At 52.3% G+C, this 15,473-nt stretch overlaps 8 protein-coding genes and 1 non-coding gene across 9 annotated transcripts; 5 read left to right on the forward strand and 4 right to left on the reverse strand.

The window, feature by feature from the left end:
- Window positions 1-521: 521 nt before the first annotated feature.
- On the reverse strand, window positions 522-1,435 carry LTS14_010249 (uncharacterized protein; the record flags this gene model as incomplete). The annotated part of the gene is made up of 2 exons (XM_064842926.1): window positions 522-768; window positions 828-1,435. The coding sequence occupies 2 exons, from the start codon at window positions 1,433-1,435 to the stop codon at window positions 522-524; spliced, it is 855 nt and encodes a 284-aa protein (XP_064689489.1).
- Window positions 1,436-4,343: 2,908 nt separating this feature from the next.
- On the forward strand, window positions 4,344-4,973 carry LTS14_010250 (uncharacterized protein; the record flags this gene model as incomplete). The annotated part of the gene is made up of 2 exons (XM_064842927.1): window positions 4,344-4,553; window positions 4,614-4,973. 2 exons carry the CDS (start codon window positions 4,344-4,346, stop codon window positions 4,971-4,973), a joined length of 570 nt encoding a protein of 189 aa, XP_064689490.1.
- Window positions 4,974-5,016: 43 nt separating this feature from the next.
- LTS14_010251 (uncharacterized protein) lies at window positions 5,017-5,897 on the forward strand (the record flags this gene model as incomplete). Its single annotated transcript, XM_064842928.1, has 4 exons — window positions 5,017-5,119; window positions 5,176-5,324; window positions 5,381-5,462; window positions 5,527-5,897. 4 exons carry the CDS (start codon window positions 5,017-5,019, stop codon window positions 5,895-5,897), a joined length of 705 nt encoding a protein of 234 aa, XP_064689491.1.
- Window positions 5,898-6,439: 542 nt separating this feature from the next.
- Window positions 6,440-7,542, reverse strand: LTS14_010252 (uncharacterized protein; the record flags this gene model as incomplete). Its single annotated transcript, XM_064842929.1, has 2 exons — window positions 6,440-7,174; window positions 7,540-7,542. The coding sequence occupies 2 exons, from the start codon at window positions 7,540-7,542 to the stop codon at window positions 6,440-6,442; spliced, it is 738 nt and encodes a 245-aa protein (XP_064689492.1).
- A 43-nt stretch (window positions 7,543-7,585) lies between these two features.
- On the forward strand, window positions 7,586-8,293 carry LTS14_010253 (uncharacterized protein; the record flags this gene model as incomplete). The annotated part of the gene is made up of 1 exon (XM_064842930.1): window positions 7,586-8,293. One exon carries the CDS (start codon window positions 7,586-7,588, stop codon window positions 8,291-8,293), a length of 708 nt encoding a protein of 235 aa, XP_064689493.1.
- A 666-nt stretch (window positions 8,294-8,959) lies between these two features.
- Window positions 8,960-10,012, forward strand: LTS14_010254 (uncharacterized protein; the record flags this gene model as incomplete). The annotated part of the gene is made up of 3 exons (XM_064842931.1): window positions 8,960-9,357; window positions 9,412-9,718; window positions 9,773-10,012. The coding sequence occupies 3 exons, from the start codon at window positions 8,960-8,962 to the stop codon at window positions 10,010-10,012; spliced, it is 945 nt and encodes a 314-aa protein (XP_064689494.1).
- A 1,158-nt stretch (window positions 10,013-11,170) lies between these two features.
- Window positions 11,171-11,842, reverse strand: LTS14_010255 (uncharacterized protein; the record flags this gene model as incomplete). Its single annotated transcript, XM_064842932.1, has 3 exons — window positions 11,171-11,576; window positions 11,652-11,759; window positions 11,835-11,842. The coding sequence occupies 3 exons, from the start codon at window positions 11,840-11,842 to the stop codon at window positions 11,171-11,173; spliced, it is 522 nt and encodes a 173-aa protein (XP_064689495.1).
- A 201-nt stretch (window positions 11,843-12,043) lies between these two features.
- LTS14_010256 (uncharacterized protein) lies at window positions 12,044-13,033 on the forward strand (the record flags this gene model as incomplete). Its single annotated transcript, XM_064842933.1, has 1 exon — window positions 12,044-13,033. The coding sequence occupies one exon, from the start codon at window positions 12,044-12,046 to the stop codon at window positions 13,031-13,033; it is 990 nt and encodes a 329-aa protein (XP_064689496.1).
- Window positions 13,034-13,514: 481 nt separating this feature from the next.
- Window positions 13,515-13,607, reverse strand: LTS14_010257. The gene has a single exon. It is a non-coding gene; the product is annotated as a tRNA-His (tRNA).
- Window positions 13,608-15,473: the final 1,866 nt, after the last annotated feature.

Below are 15,473 nucleotides of genomic sequence, written 5' to 3' on the forward strand. Positions count from 1 at the left end.
GCGAGGTGATATATATATGTTTGGCAGTGCACTCTGAGGACAAGATGAAGACAATTGCTTACTAGCTTTGGAATTAAGCTTTCACGGACCATGGTGGAAGAGGAAATGTTTGAGGACACCAGACGATGTCTGGAGGTAAGTTCGTACCTTCATCTGATCTCCTGATGGATGAGTCCACTTACACTGCTCAAACTCTACCTTTCTCACGCAGCTTGAGTGGCCTACGAGACAGTGAGGAGGATGTCAGACCATCAAAGTCAAATGGCTGTGGTCGAGATATTACAGATCGGTACTCTCATCAGCCCTGATGCCGATGCGTAGTCAGAGCGGATCTCAGCTCCTTGTTCATGGCTCGCGATGCTCAAGGCACTTCGGCTCGGTCCTGCTTCTCCAGTGGTAGGGGAGCCCCTACGGTATTGGGTGGCGCAGTATAACAATCGGATTTTTGAATTCCTCATGAACCATGACAAGGACATATACACAAATACCCTGCGAGAACTACGATACCTCTCAATCCATTTTCAATCCTCCCCCCTCCCCATCCTAGCCTTCATACTCCTCAACGAAGCTTTCGAAGCGTCCACCACAGGACTCGCCCACTTCTCCTCCCCAGTCTCTTGATCCACCATCTTATGCGCCGTACTAGCAAAATTCGAAATGTGGGAATTGACATAGATGTTCTCCCAGTGGCCGGCAGGTGCATGGTAGATTTCGTGGTAGATGCTGAGGTGTGGATATTGCTTTGTGTGTTTGTTCCACCAGTTCCAACTACCCCAACACTGTCAGCGGGGTTGAGGGAGATGTAGTGGGCGAGGGAAATAGCTTACCCAGTCATATGATACTCGCTCATCGCAAACTTGTGCAGACCTTCCGTACTCCGAAAGTACGCCACGTTCAGCAACTCGCTCTTCGTCTCCCGCTGGCTCGTGTTGATCCAGCTCGTCATGCCCAAGTATCCGAATTCCTCCCCGTGCTTATCTAAATCCTTCGTCATATCCTGGAAGAAACCGCCGAAGTCTTTTAGCCCCGGTGCCAAGATACCAAGAGGATGGTTGACGCGCATGCCGATGAGAAGGACCACGACGTCCTGGCTCGAGGGTTTACCGTCTTTGAAATCGCCCGTCTCGTCCGGGAATTGGGCGCTGTATTTACCTTTGACCACACCATCCATGTAGGTATTCTTAATCCAACCAGTAGCCATGGCATATGTTTTCAGCGCATTATAGCAGAGGTAGAGGAATGCTGGAGCGAGAGCTAGTCGGCCGATGACGAGGAAGAGGAGGCCTTGGAGGAGGGCGCCGATGCTTAGCCAGGTCGGGAGGGTGAGTTGGTCGCGGATCAAGGTCAGGGAGGCGGCGGGTCCGAAGAAGGCGGAGCGGGGACGGTGGGTGGTGGATGGCAGGAGGGAGGTGAAGGGTTTGGGTGTGGACAGCATGATGGAGGTGGTTGTCGCTCTGTGGCTTCTGATGGTGAGGTTTGGTGCTTGTTGTCGATGGGTGTGGTTGATCGCAGACTGCTATGTTATACTCCTACTGATTCTTGTGGTAGTAATGTGCTATCGTGATACTGTGATGTTGGAATCTTGCTAGGGAACAGACAGTGGTGGAAGATGCACTATACATATACTTGTCCACGCCTACCGACATCATTATACCATACCTCGAGCTATGATGCACACCCGCCTCTCTCGTGCGTTAATGCCATACATCCTTCGCGATCGGGACCGAATACAGCAGCAAGATGGATGAAGCTGTAAGCCTCGAATTCATCCGCTCCCAAAAGTTCACCCGCTCTCCCCACGCTACTGGCTTACGGCCGTGCCACTAATCCCAAAACGTGCTGACAAGCGCCATGACAAAGCAGATTTGTGAGGACGATGCGTCGGTGGCTGGCGGCATGGGCGGCAACGGCGGCTTTACGTGCGGCTTTGGCGGCACTGTCTGAAGTATCAATGTGTTGCTTCATGGACGACAGGACGTGACAATGGAGAGACGAATGAGGTGTTTTGATGGGTGACGGAGCCGTACTGATCAAAGGTCGCCTGTTCTCGTTGTCCTCTACACCACCCCAATGATGGCAGGGCATTTGCTGATACTTTTGTAATCCTATCTACGGCTGGAAAACCACACTCCGCCTCTTGAGCACGCCCGCCCGGGTATCGCTCACGACTCTCCATCCGCCACTGTGGGATGACAGCACATATATTAGGTCTTGAGATTTCACTCTGGCCACTGCATCCGTTGAACGTCCTGGGAAACCATGTGAAGCACGACCAAGGGTGCCGAGGGTGCCAAGGGCTTGATGCTTCTCCTCAGACATGCACGTGGCCTCACCCTTCTCCCTGCCTCACGGCAGTCCTGGCACCCATTGCTCCGCACGCCTTCAGATTACGCCAGGTACCAGACCACAGCTGGCCATGCAGCTGAAGCATACCATAAGCCATCATTGGAACAGGCTTGTCGAGCCACACATCTCAAATATGTCAGTAATGCCCGAAGCTTTGCATGGTAACTTGCGAAATAGCGGATGCGGAAACGCTGTCTGCATTCCCAGATCTCTAAGATGATTGACCGCCATCATATGAGCGGAGGAGGTGGATGCCGGCAGGGTAGGTGATGGCGGGACTGAGGCCAAGCTTCTGGATGAGGGTGGGTAGTAGCACTTGCTGATGCTGCGGAATGGCGATATGGTATGGCCATGTGTATTTCGCGGCAGACAGAATCCCACCTTCTATCGACACGTTCTACTACTCCTGCTAAACCGCATCTTGACTTTGTCTGTAGATCATCCATCTGTGCGCTGCGCGGAGCCTACGAGGGGAGGAGCGAGATTCAATCACTGTGTCCTGCAGAGGCTTCCTGAACGCTCAGCTCGCAGTCTATGTATGACACGGGGAGGGACGTGCTCGCGCGGCCACAGTCTGCTCCGGTAACGAAGCGCACAGATCTTCTTCGCCATGCTCGAAGCTGACCTTTGTTTGTTCATGAGCTGGACCTGTAGAGATGCCACTCCTCTCGCCTATGGAGATGTTGAATGGCAGTCAGAGAGACCACCCGGAAACATGCACGGATTTGCGGGCCAGTGGTCTGAGCAGAGCGCCCGATCTGGTTCCTTCTCCAGTCTCAAACACGCATGCATTACGATTGCGCGGGTTCCACGATTTGTTCTGTGGTGTGAAACGTCATCTTGTTGAGACTCGATCACGCCACTAAGATGTCTTCGTCAAGTTGCCGACTTGCTCGAGGAATGCGGCCTACCAGGCCTGTTGAGATGTTGATACTCCATCGTCCCGGGACCGAGGCCGGAATGGCTGTCATCCTGTAAAATTCAGCTCCAGGAGGCGGAGATGCGCTTCTGGCTTGCGTTTGGTTCTGCGAGGCATTCTCTAAAGTTGCATAATAGGCGTGCTATGTAGATCAGTAGCTGTGACACCGAGGTTCATAATTCCGTTGCTGAGACGATACAGCCTTCGAACATGCGTCGGACAGCGAGCAAGGATGTCTATTGCCCATGGTCCCGGGCATGGCTGTTTGTTCCAACTTCCTGTGGCGGTTGAGTATTCCTTCATGGCGGAAAGAGGTGATACTGTCTTCCTGCACACAACGGCAGTATGCACTTCTCGAGGATAACTTCGCAAGATGTCGTCGTCCGATGAAATCGATTTAGATGACCCAAAGTCGAGTGATTTCCAGGCACGCATGGGTCTCGCAAGGACCCGTGCCAAGCCAACCATAAAAAGAAGCTTGTCCGTCGATCTTACGCCACAACGCTAACAAATGTCGAGAAGTGCCGAGGCCATCCACCATCAACCCCTTGGGCATGACCGAGGCCAATCCTGTCATTGGTCGCAGAGTGCTATACAGAGTATTCGGCCTGGATCATAGCCTGTCAAGCATCATATCTGGATCATGAAGTGCGTCCGGGCCCAGGCAGATAGTACCCACCAGAGAGAAACTGTAGCCGAGGATTGCTTTTCTTGTCCATCCGCGCCACCCTGGAAGCCGGGGTCCAAACCGCCAGAGTTCATGCCATCTCACTGATCGGCAAATGTCGTTCCAAGTAATGGCCCTGTCAAACGTGCAAAATCGAGCAGAGCGTTCCCAACCGATGGGGAAAGCAACTCAGGTCCGGGGTACGCACCGTACATTGATATTAACGTTTATTGCGCTAGTCTTGCCCATGGGATGCAGCCTCGGTCTGGAGATGAAGATTCGAGCCAATAGATGTGGATACATAGATGATGTGTCACCAGGGCCAATCTGTTCTCTGAGGATTCATATACAAGGCCAAATCACTGTCCACGCCTGTCCAGCACTGTATTGCCCCCATTCTTGATCAGCACCATGAAGTCTCTCATCACTGCCGCGGCTCTCGTCGCCAACGTCGCCGCCTTCCCTCACTTCTCCTCCGAGAAGAGAGGCATTCCAGTGGAAGCCCTGCTCGAGCGCCAGGTCTCTCAGCCACAGGGTGGAGCAGCAGGCGTACCACTCCCGGCTGTCCCTCCTCCCTTCAATGCGGCTTCCCAGCGTGTCAATGTCAATGGCACTTATACCGTGAGTCCAGATCTACATGGAGAAAAGTGATGGACGAAGTCGCTAATCTACACGCTACAGTTTGTCGCACCCGGCAGCGGTGATGCACGAGGCCCTTGTCCAGGCTTGAACGCCATGGCCAACCACGGCTACCTCCCTCACAACGGAGTAGCCACCGTTGCCCAGTTCGTTGCCGCCACAACAAGCGTCTTTGGCATGGGTGTAGATCTGGCCACTTTCCTCGCCACATACGGCGCACTGGTCGACGGCGACGGAGTCTCGTGGTCTATCGCTGGCTCGCCTCACGTCGGCATTGGCGGGTCTCACGGCAATTACGAGTCTGACAGCTCACCTATTCGTGGTGATTTGAACCAGTACGGCTCCAATACCAAGGTCATTATCTCGCAATTCAAGACAGTTCGTTATGCCTCCAATTCATAATACCTTACACACAAATGCTGATGAAGTACCAAAGCTTTACGACATGCAGCCAGATGCTGCCACTGCCAACTACAACCTCGATGTCCTGCGTACCTTCCGCGGCAAGCGTTTCCAGGAGAGCATCGATAAGAACCCTTACTTCGCATGTAAGTGGCATAGAAGGTGGAGGATTCTTGATCAGCGGTGCTAATCATGAACTTAGACCAACCCTTCACGGGCATGGCTGTCTCCCAGGCCGCTTTCACCTTCATCTACCGGTTCATGGCCAACCATTCTGCCGAGTACCCCGAAGGTCGCTTGAACAAGGATGTCCTTAAGAGCTTCTACTCCGTCACTGGCGATAGCAACAGTGTATGTGTACCGCTATCCCGACTGTCCCTTCAGATTATGCTGACTAGCTGCACCAGCTCAAATGGACTCCCGGCCACGAGCAGATCCCATACAACTGGTACCGCCGTAACACGGCCGATGCTTACACGATCCCATACTGTGAGTCGACCCGACATGTTGAACTCCCAGCATGGAGACAATGCTGACACTATCTATCAATTAGTCCTCACCGACATTCTCTACTTCTCCATGACCAATCCCCAAATCAACTCTGTAGGCTGCAACCAAGGTCGTGTCGACTCCTACAATACCATCGACGCTGCCACTCTGTCTAACGGCGCTTATACCGCCGCGCAAGCCGCTGCGAACCCCGTCTGCTTCGCGACCGAGTTCGCCATTGCTGAGATTCCCTCTCTCACGGGTCTTCCCGCCACCGCTGTGGCGCCTTTGACCAAGACGCTGCAGGGCCTTACCAGTGGACTCAATTGCAAGGCGATTGGCAGCGTCAATCAAACTGCCCTGTCTATCTGCCCAGGCTTTGCGTTTTATGGTGGACCTACTGGGCCTGTTGCTCCGGGTGCCATTCAGTCCTAGACGATCGGTCTGGTGGATGAGATCATACAGAACAACGGAGAGAGGTACTGGTTGATGAGTGACGGCTAGTGTCAAGAGCCTGCAGTGCTTCGAAGACAAAGATATGGAGAGGCGTAGGAGCTTAGGATAGAAGTACAACATACTACATCTAGCTTCATTGCTAATCTACAACGAGCCTCATGGTGCGCCCCTTGATAGATATCGTACACTTGATCTCTGATGCTCCGATGTGTCAAGCGAGGATGTCTCAGCTGTTGCATGTAACCATCAAACAAGAACGCCATTGCTCCCTCATGCTTCAGCGCCATTTCCGAAATATGCTGCGACGCCTCACAGAGCCTCACTGCTCCATTACGCCACTACCAATGCTACTATACGTTCCTGAAGCTCTTCCAGTACGTCTTAGCTGTCTCTTCTCCGTGCCTTCCTTCGTACCTGATGCTGCTGGCCCGCAGACCTCGTTTCCTAACAAGCCGCGCGACCTAGTGTCCGCCTTTCCCACCACTCTTCGTCTCGCCGGCCTTGCGAGTAGTCTCCTGGCGCTAGGTCTGGAAGCCGGAATTGTCGCGGCGCTCATTGGCCCTCAGCTCCTCTCTAGCCGTCATCTTCGCACGAATCTTAGCCTCCAGATCCTCCATTTCACACCATAGACCTTTCTCCTTGCAGTAGGCCTCGATCTGGTCCATCTCAGGGGTGGTGAAGACAACTGAGCGTTTCGTGGAAGATTGGACGCGCTTGCCCTTGACGCAGAGATGCATGATCTGATTCTTCGCCGTGTAAGCCAAACCGACGTCAAAGTGGAGGACCTCGAGAATCATGACGAATTCATCGCGAGTCAGGGGCGAGGCGTGGATGTAGTCGACAATTTCCTGACGGAGTTCGTTGCCACGCTTCTCGGGATCGATGAACATGGCGTATGCGGTGGCGTAGACGATGACGAGGTCGTTGAAGTCGGAAATCTGGAGTTCACCGATGGTGACAGGCCGCCAGTCCTTGGGGTCATTGGTCTTGAGCCATGCACAGACACGCTTCGCGGTCTCGATATTCGTAATTGTGCTCGGGAGTATGAGGCGAGTGATCTTGTTCTCCTCACCACCGAGTTGAGCTCGGGCGAGACCAGTGGCAACCGTGAGATTGATGGCGGGGATGGAGTGGGCGACGGCTTGATAGGTCGAGTCCGGGCCTTGAACGTAGACGGTAATGAGTCTGCTTATGGCCATTGCTGCGCTGTTGTAGCTGAATATAGTACTGGAGGATGTTGTGGTTGCTGTTGAGGTCTTGCAGTTAGTATGAGTGTGGTCACGATCGATGCAAGCCTGTGGATACTGTTCGTGGGTGGGAAGTGGTCTGGTACCTGGAGCTTCGACTTGCACTTCTATAGATCAGTCTGTTGTCTGGCGCGTTTCTCCGACGATAGCGTCACCTGTAAAGTGTTATCTATCCATTCACCAGGGGAACACTTCTGCTTGACTCGTTTGCAGGCGCATGTGACTCGGAAAGCAGCGGGGACACGTTAGCTGGTCACGGACCAACAAAGACATTGATTTTCTTCTCGACGTATATCTTCGATCTTAGATCTGCACAAGGAGATTCTCCAAGTCAGTCCGACTCTTTCCCTGCTTCAACACAAGGTATCAAGTACCATCGACTCCTTCACCAACCATATCGAAGCTCCGCGACTACACACGATGATACCCGTAGTCCTCGGACAGCGCGATCCCAAGCGTGCTCTCGTCACCGTTCATATTCGTCAACTCGGCGTACCCGATCGCAGAGCTGGAGGTGTCTACGAGGACGAGCTTCGAGCTCACAGTAAGCTGATCAGTCGCCGACTCGATGAAGACATTGCGGCAGGGTTCATCAAGGCCGACGACATGGACAAGAACGTATTCCTGAAAGGAATCTCCCACGGTCCTGCTGCGATGATTTGCGAGGAGATCGATGTTCTGTACAAGCGCAAGAAGCATGACAAGAATGGTGACTTCAAGCTGAAGATCAATGCTTACCACCTTCCACTTGCTCACGGTGTTGCCTTGTGGACGGCGGTACTCGCGATGGAAATCTACGATCCGCCACAGCACGATCATATGGAGAGACAACTGCGCTGGAACATCGGCCACAACAAGATCTCCCCGTCCGAAATGCTGGCAATTGCTCGCGGCGCCTACCAGTATCGTGAGGTCTACAAATTATGGGGCGTCCTGGTTCACCAAGTTGCTTACGACGTGCTCTACGACAAGTACACCATCAAAGAAGGCAATGCACTTCGCGCTGCTGCTATCGAGGCTAGAGATATGCCGGAGTTGCTGGTCGAGATGTCGGCGCGTTATGTCCACCTTAGGGACATTAAGGAGCATCGTGAGCAGGAGACTGAAAGGAGGGCTGCTCGAAACTAGAGGTGTGATGATTCCAATCCTCACTTGGAGCCGCCGAAGTCGGGTCAAGAAGGCAAAGACAGCAGCTAACGGGGAGACTAGTTGAGCGAAATGTGCGAGACGAAGAGGGAAGACAGCGAGCACCGGATACGATGGTGGCAATCCTGGCGCTGGAGAGGACGATAACATCAAAGTAGATTGATGCGCGGTGATATTGCTGCTGCCTCACCGTTGAAGACGTGGGTCTGCTGGATTTTTCCCAGAGAACTGGCTGGTAGCGACGGAAGGATTGAGGCCATAGCATAGATCATATTAGATCCATGCAAGCGAGCGAGTGCTTCTTAAGATAATGGCTGAACTCACAGACAAAAACTACTACCCAACAACCTAATTTCATGCCCACTTCGAGGTACTACAACCAAAACAGCTTCAAGGTGTATGCTTCGTACTGTGTTCAATGTATTACAACAGCGATCTTTTGGCCGCGTGCTAACAACAGTAGTCGCTCGAGTCTTTTGACGTTGCTATCGAGTTTGTGATGAAACGCCGCGCTTTTAGTATACTGGAATGCGCATTCTGAGCATACATTCCTCGTGATGTCAGGACAGCGCGCCGAGTCCTTAAGTATTCTTGCTATCCATCAACACCCGATGTTTGAATCATGAAACTCATCGCCACGTAGCCGCAATGTCTAGATACGCCTCTGCCCTCGTCTTCACACTGGCCACGATTGCAGCTGCGGACACGAGACCTGCCGACGTGACGATCTGCGATTACTACACGAATGCAATTTTCGGCGTCAACAATGCCACGAACCAGAAGGCCATTGTAATTGCGGTGGTGAACACGGCAGTGGCCGGCAACTACACGCACAATGTTCAGAAGACGAATATTGCTGTACCCGGGATCCTGGCTCTGAACGCAACCTTTGATGGCACGTCAGTGAACTTGTTGCCATACTTCGACGGCAGCTTGGCATCAAGCAGCATAGGTGGAAAGGCTGCTGCGGTCGACTGGCTGGATGGTGGTGGAGCCGCGCCACTGTATAAGAGTATGCCGACGAGCAGCAACGGCACGCATCAATAGTAAGCATACTCTCAGTGTCTCCAGAAATAACACCTGGACTGATGTGGAAACAGTACCCTCATGACCCACCTATATGAATACTTTGGTGGCGTTCTCGGCTGCTCAGGCTACGGCAAGGGCTTCCCTTCCTACAACAGCACGACGAGCATGTACAGTGTGCACAAGTACATGGCCCTCAACCCTTTCGAAGTCAGTTACTTCATCGAGCAAGTCGGCGCAAGTGCGGCTAGCTGGGGTGTAAGTCCTGCAGATGTCGAGGTTGTGGGCTCAACACTACAGAGTCTGTTCGGACAGAAGTGTACTGCAAATACAAGCGTGCTGCCAGGCTCGCCGCCTGAGCTGCAGTCGATCTGCATTGATGTAAGTTCCCTATTAGTTAGACTGATTTTCGTGTTGCTCTGCTAACAGAATCAGGCTGCGTGTCCACGAGCACCGAATGCCTCTTGTTCAGCATACGATGCAGTCGAGAGGCCTGCCGCTGGCAACGGAACAGCAACGAAGCACCCAAGCAATGGCTCTGCGCCGAGCAACGCCAGTGGTACGATGCCGCCCGGCTCCTCTGGAACGAGCAAAAATGGTGCGATGGCGTTACAGCCGTTGATTGGGACTGTGATGTCTGCACTGGTTGCAGGGATAGTACTGACGTTTCTATGATTGCTCAACAGTCGATTGAAAGGCGTCTATTAGTTATGTAACAACCAATGATCTTCAAATGTTCGCTTTGGCCCCCAGAGCTGAGCGCTATCTTATTCCGTGCCAAAACCTCCGTCACTTCTGATTTGAAAGCCAAAGCTTTGCAGCAATGATTTACCCCAAGCATTTGCAAGACAAAGCCACCATGTACCTAATTAAGCTTGCGTAAGTCAACTCAAGCTAGGCTGTCCCCGCCCGAGTACGACATCCTCGATCCACTGATCATATAATCATTTCGCATTGCTTTGCCGATCCTTTTACATATCTCAGTAGAAGGTCATGAGTCTCCCACCTTCCTGCGGCCGTACACCAATAGCCACAAACAGTGCATTCCGAATCTGCTCCGACCAATGTTTCTCGTTGACGGTAACCCACCTCCCCTCAGACTCCTCGGGACACACAAGCCTACGACGTAGAACAGTATAGCTCGGCGAAAAAGGAGAGGCCATGCTGGAACTGTCCAGCGCCGGTGGTATCGCGGCACCGACAAAGCGGATCTTCTTGACGATCTTGTTGTCGACCTTGCCGATCGCCGCTGTCAAGTCGTACAGATAGCCAAGTTATTCCCTCAGCCAACAGTCTCCTGTGTGGAGTAGAGAAGTAGTAGAGATTACGATAGAGGATATCCTCATCATCCACGGTGACCCGAAGAGTCTTGAGACGAGGAAAATCGGACTGTAGCACGTTATTCAGGGTTCTTGTCCAGGCATACATTTTGGAGAGCCATGAGTAGCCTGAGGAGTAGTTCTGATCTGTAGTTGCAGCATTGATTCGCAAGTGAAGGTGTCGAATGTTCGAGCTGATAGTGGTGATGCTGGAAGGGAGCCGAGGGTTGTATTGTGGCGGCGGCGAAGGGACCTGACCGTAAGTTGATGCGTAGTACGAGTGGTTGAGGTAAGAAAGATTGAAGCGTTCGTTTTGCACCAGCTTGTTGATGAGATTTTCCTTGAAGGCGAGAGCGTCCAGAACGTTGATCTATGCTCGCGACTCGCGTCTACGCACAACGTCGTCCACACGCTCATGTTTTTGCATTATGACGATACTGTCAGGGTAGTCGTCAGCCATGAACTCCGCTAGCTTGTCCCATATAATCTCGCACATCTCCTTTGGTAGTGCTCCTCAGCGTCCGCCACCATCTTGCATGGCTCGCAGATTGATGATTGCGCTCTCCGTCTCGTGGCCTTTTAAAGCGCAGTACTTCTTGTATCGCCAGTGATGCTCGGCCGCGATGATAGCATCTAGCATGCAGCGGAGGGGAGAAAAGTCGTCGAACAATTGCGGATTGTGGGGCCCGGACGCGTTGCCATTCTTCTGTGGGACTCGCTTGTAATTCGCTTTGACGAACTTAGAGCCGTCGCTGCGTGCTTGGAGATAGCTGCTGATAATGCCGTATGCCAGGTCGACTTTATGACCGTTGAGCCCTTCAGCGTCCGTATCGACTGCCTCGAGGATCGCTTCATCGATACGAGGAGCATCCTCCACCGGTTCGACGATACCAGAATGTGCCATTCTCAAGGACAGCTCCCTGCATTGGTTGTTAGTCAAGACCAAGCAGAATACCGCTGTCTGAGGATCGCTTGACGCAGTTCTATACACCTACCAGTTTGGTGGTCCTGTCGGAACGATTGATGCTATGTTGAAGTCGGTCGCCTCGACGGTCAATCTTGTAAACTTTCTAGACTTGCTCTGCCGTTGCGTCTTTCTCGGCCTGATAGGGATGCGGACTCGAGCTCGCCGATCGGTTGAAGTGGCGAGGGTAATAATGCTCACAAGTAGTACCTACTGTATCATCGACGGTCGGACGTGCGAAAGAGTCCCGTTGTTGTCTTGCAGGTCGCAGTCTCGCTTCGTGTGTCGCGTTACTGGACATTCACATGCTGTACCAAGCCGCGTCTCTCCCGCTTTCCAAGCTCGACTTGATGGTACGCACAACTTAAAGCTGCAACAAGCTCTCACATCAATACCTACAGACACGAGATATCGAGCAGCAACATGAACGCCTTCGCACAATCTGACATCTCGAGGGGCATTGGCATTGGCAATGCGGCACCCACCGACGAAACCGCCAAGCGCTGGCCTTCCCGCATAAGCTACGCCACTCAAGCTCAGCGCACCAAGCGAGACGCGCGTATCAAGCAGTATCGTGATTACATCGAAGAGCGCAACAACTGCAAGAATGAGATCGATCGTGTCGTCGCGAATATCTACACCATGTTGCCACCCGAACTCGTCCTTGTTCTTTTCGACCACCTGGTTCGCGCCTGCGAGTGGCCACTACGCGGTCAAGACCCTCGAGCTGTACTCGGCCCTCCGTCCATCCAGATGCCGACGGAACAAAGCCTCGAAAACGCAATCGAGTCGGTGTTCGCCATGCTTCCTTTCGTGAGGGAGTTTTCCGACACACCTGCGCCAGGCTTCACGGTCAAGTCTGGCCTATCAAGCAAGTTCTTCAGCAGTGCTGCAAAGAAAGCTCTCCTCACCCAACACGCTCTCAGCTTTCCAGCGATCTACCCGTCAGCCACCGAACCCGCCACACGCCCATACCCGCCCTTCCTCGCCGACAAGCGCGATCTAATTCGTCACCTCAATCTCCTCATCGACCTCGACACCATCCACTACCCACTTCCGCTGTACCTAGCGCAGGACAGCATCCATCGCCTGAAGGAATGGTTCCCACAAGCCAGAAGTGTCGTCATAAAAATCATCGTCTCCAGCTACGATCGCGCCTACCACAAGCGTGGAAAGGCCAACGAGGTCACCAATATCGGTGACGAGGGCAGAAAGTTGGTCAAGGAGCTGCAGAAGGTGAGGGTGAAGAAGATGTATCTAATGATTAATACAGTCGGCCACGGGACCGGTTCGATGCTGGAAAAAGGATCGATCTGGGCCGATCAAGTGGTGCCGTCGTCAGACCCCGAGGTCTGGTTCAAACTACTTCGAGGTGCTATCGTCGAGGTCGTTGAGGGTGGTATTGCTACTTAGGCGCAGTAGATTGGACTTTGCGGTCGGTTCACGTCGGCTGATTGATAGCTCTGATGTGGAGAATGTCTGTGGAAGTATGGGTTTAATTGTTTGATGAGGTCTTGCTGCTCCTTGGCTGTATCCTAGCACAGATAATGACCACAATAGATTCTTTTCCATCAATAGTGGCAGTGTCGTTCTTTGTCTCGAGCTACCTTCATGGCTGAGTTCGGCAAAGCATGTGTCTACATAACCTCTTTGTCTTGCTTTCGTCTGCTTCAGCCACGTATAATCCTTGCCATAAGAATTGATGGTCGAATAAGATCTTGAGGTCCCGTTGTCAGCCAAAACATCGAGCATTATGCTGAAAGATTGATCAGCTCCCGATGACCCCGAGAGATCTATCCGTATCTTGACGACTGGAGGATAATGATCGACCAATGCTGGTCAGATAGGATGTTTGATCGTTGTAGAACTACGCAAATCAGACAAAAAAGTAATTCAAGGGCGCCTGGACTCGAACCAAGGACCTCATCGTCGCCAACCTTGCGGCTTGAGCCATAGCGATGCATTCTACCGACTGAAATACGCCCTTTGAAAAAAAGATGGATCGACCGGACCGACCGCTGCGCTGCCACGCGCTTGTTGTGTGATTGTGCTGGGGATGTGCAGGGGATATACATACGTTATTGTCTGCGATATGACAAGAGGTGAGGATTGATTGTATTCTATGTAGTTTCGAATGAACCGCCGACGATCCGCCAGACTTGAGCGAAATCTCGAGCACACATGCGTATTTGGCTGTTACCAAGAACGCACAATCACCAGGAACAACTACGTGATTGGTTTTCCAAAGCGAAATCAGTATACTTCTCATCTTATTAAGGTCTCGGATTATCCATAGCAACGGTACATAACGACCAAGGTGATTTCCAAACCCATCGAGGCAATAATGATATTCTGACTTGGGCTCACCCGCCTCTTGCTGGCTTCGAGTTGCACATCCACTAGCTCGATGTGCTCGTTGACCAACCGCCTCGGATAGCTTTCTAGTGGTGACTCTTGTTTAGATATTCACGTGGATACCCTCTTCAAAGCCGTGCGGCCTTACCTTTTGGTTAGTGACGGCATCAGAGGGTATCTACGACTCCATCGTCTAGTGGATTAGTTACATGAGAGACCGCTATTGTCCTTTGGCATCGATTGTAGCGTCTGGTCACCAGATAGTCCTCCCTGTAGCCATTTCATCTCCCTCAGCAAACCGTATGGAAGCAATAATGACATGTCCACGTGTTGCATGCCAGTACGTCGAAACCGAGCATGGCTGTCGAGTATAGCAAGCTAGCTCGATCAATGGGTCGTAGCATTCGCCGCAGATGCGACGAGGAACCTGATACCCTGCGTCTTTCACACGATGAGGCGATTTCAGAGGGGTACTCCAACTAGAATGTGTCCTCCCCAGTATCATAAGGTTTCAGAAAGATGCACCCACTAGCTCCCTCAGATCTCCCTTAGATCTCTCAGCCTCCTATTGGACGTGGTCTCGATAACGAGGTTCATTGCACTCAGGGATTGATGTACGCTGATGCCGCATCATCGAGCGAGGGCAATCTTTCGTCGATAGCAAGATGCCTTCGATGTTTTACATATTGGCATAAGAAGTAGGGTCGGAATCGTTGGCAGCGACTCACCGCAATGTACACAGCGTCGATCGTAGCATTAGGTTTCAGCGGTGTACATCCACTAGCTTCCTCCTTTCCGTCAAACATTCGCTTGAGTTGCTCCGCACGATGATCTGACGGACTGGATCATCCGTTATCGCCTCAAGTTTCAGACCTGTGCTCCCGCTAGTGTCCTTCTTGCCGTCAGCCACTCGTCCTCGCTAGCCTGCGAAACGACGGTATCTGGGTGTAGCCTCCTTGACACCTTCAACACCTTCGCGTTGATCACTGAGCCTTGTTCCATCGAGGGTGCGGTGCAATTACTTCAAGGGGCGAGTCTTTTCAAGCGGACGTCATGCCATGTACGCCGCAATCTGCTCAAGGTCCTCGTCTGAGTGTAACATGCGATGGGCAAAGCTTACCCAAACTCTAAATTTTGGGCACCACATCACGTGACCCGCTCGAATTCGAATGCTATGCCGTAAAACCCTTCACGACCAAAGTGCAGCGCGAGGATCGCACCGCTCCTGAAGGTCGTAGGCATCATCTTTGCCATCACGAGAGATAGAGTGCCACAGCAGGAGCAGTGAGAACACTTCCATGCAGCTGCAGGTCTGTGGCAGCATCAGCGGCGTGATCCTATCCAGGAGGGTGAAAGTCACATTGGACACGCTCGAATAGCTTATGTACCAATCTGAAGGACCATGTCATAGGAGATAATGCTGCGAAATGAAGAGAAGGTGAAGTGGGATCATGCTTTGGAACATCGTATGCAGAAGATCAGCTATTATACAACATCG

The sequence above is a fragment of the Recurvomyces mirabilis genome (genome assembly GCF_035927965.1).
Source record: "Recurvomyces mirabilis strain CCFEE 5264 chromosome Unknown scaffold_39, whole genome shotgun sequence".
NCBI lineage: Eukaryota > Fungi > Ascomycota > Dothideomycetes > Mycosphaerellales > Teratosphaeriaceae > Recurvomyces > Recurvomyces mirabilis.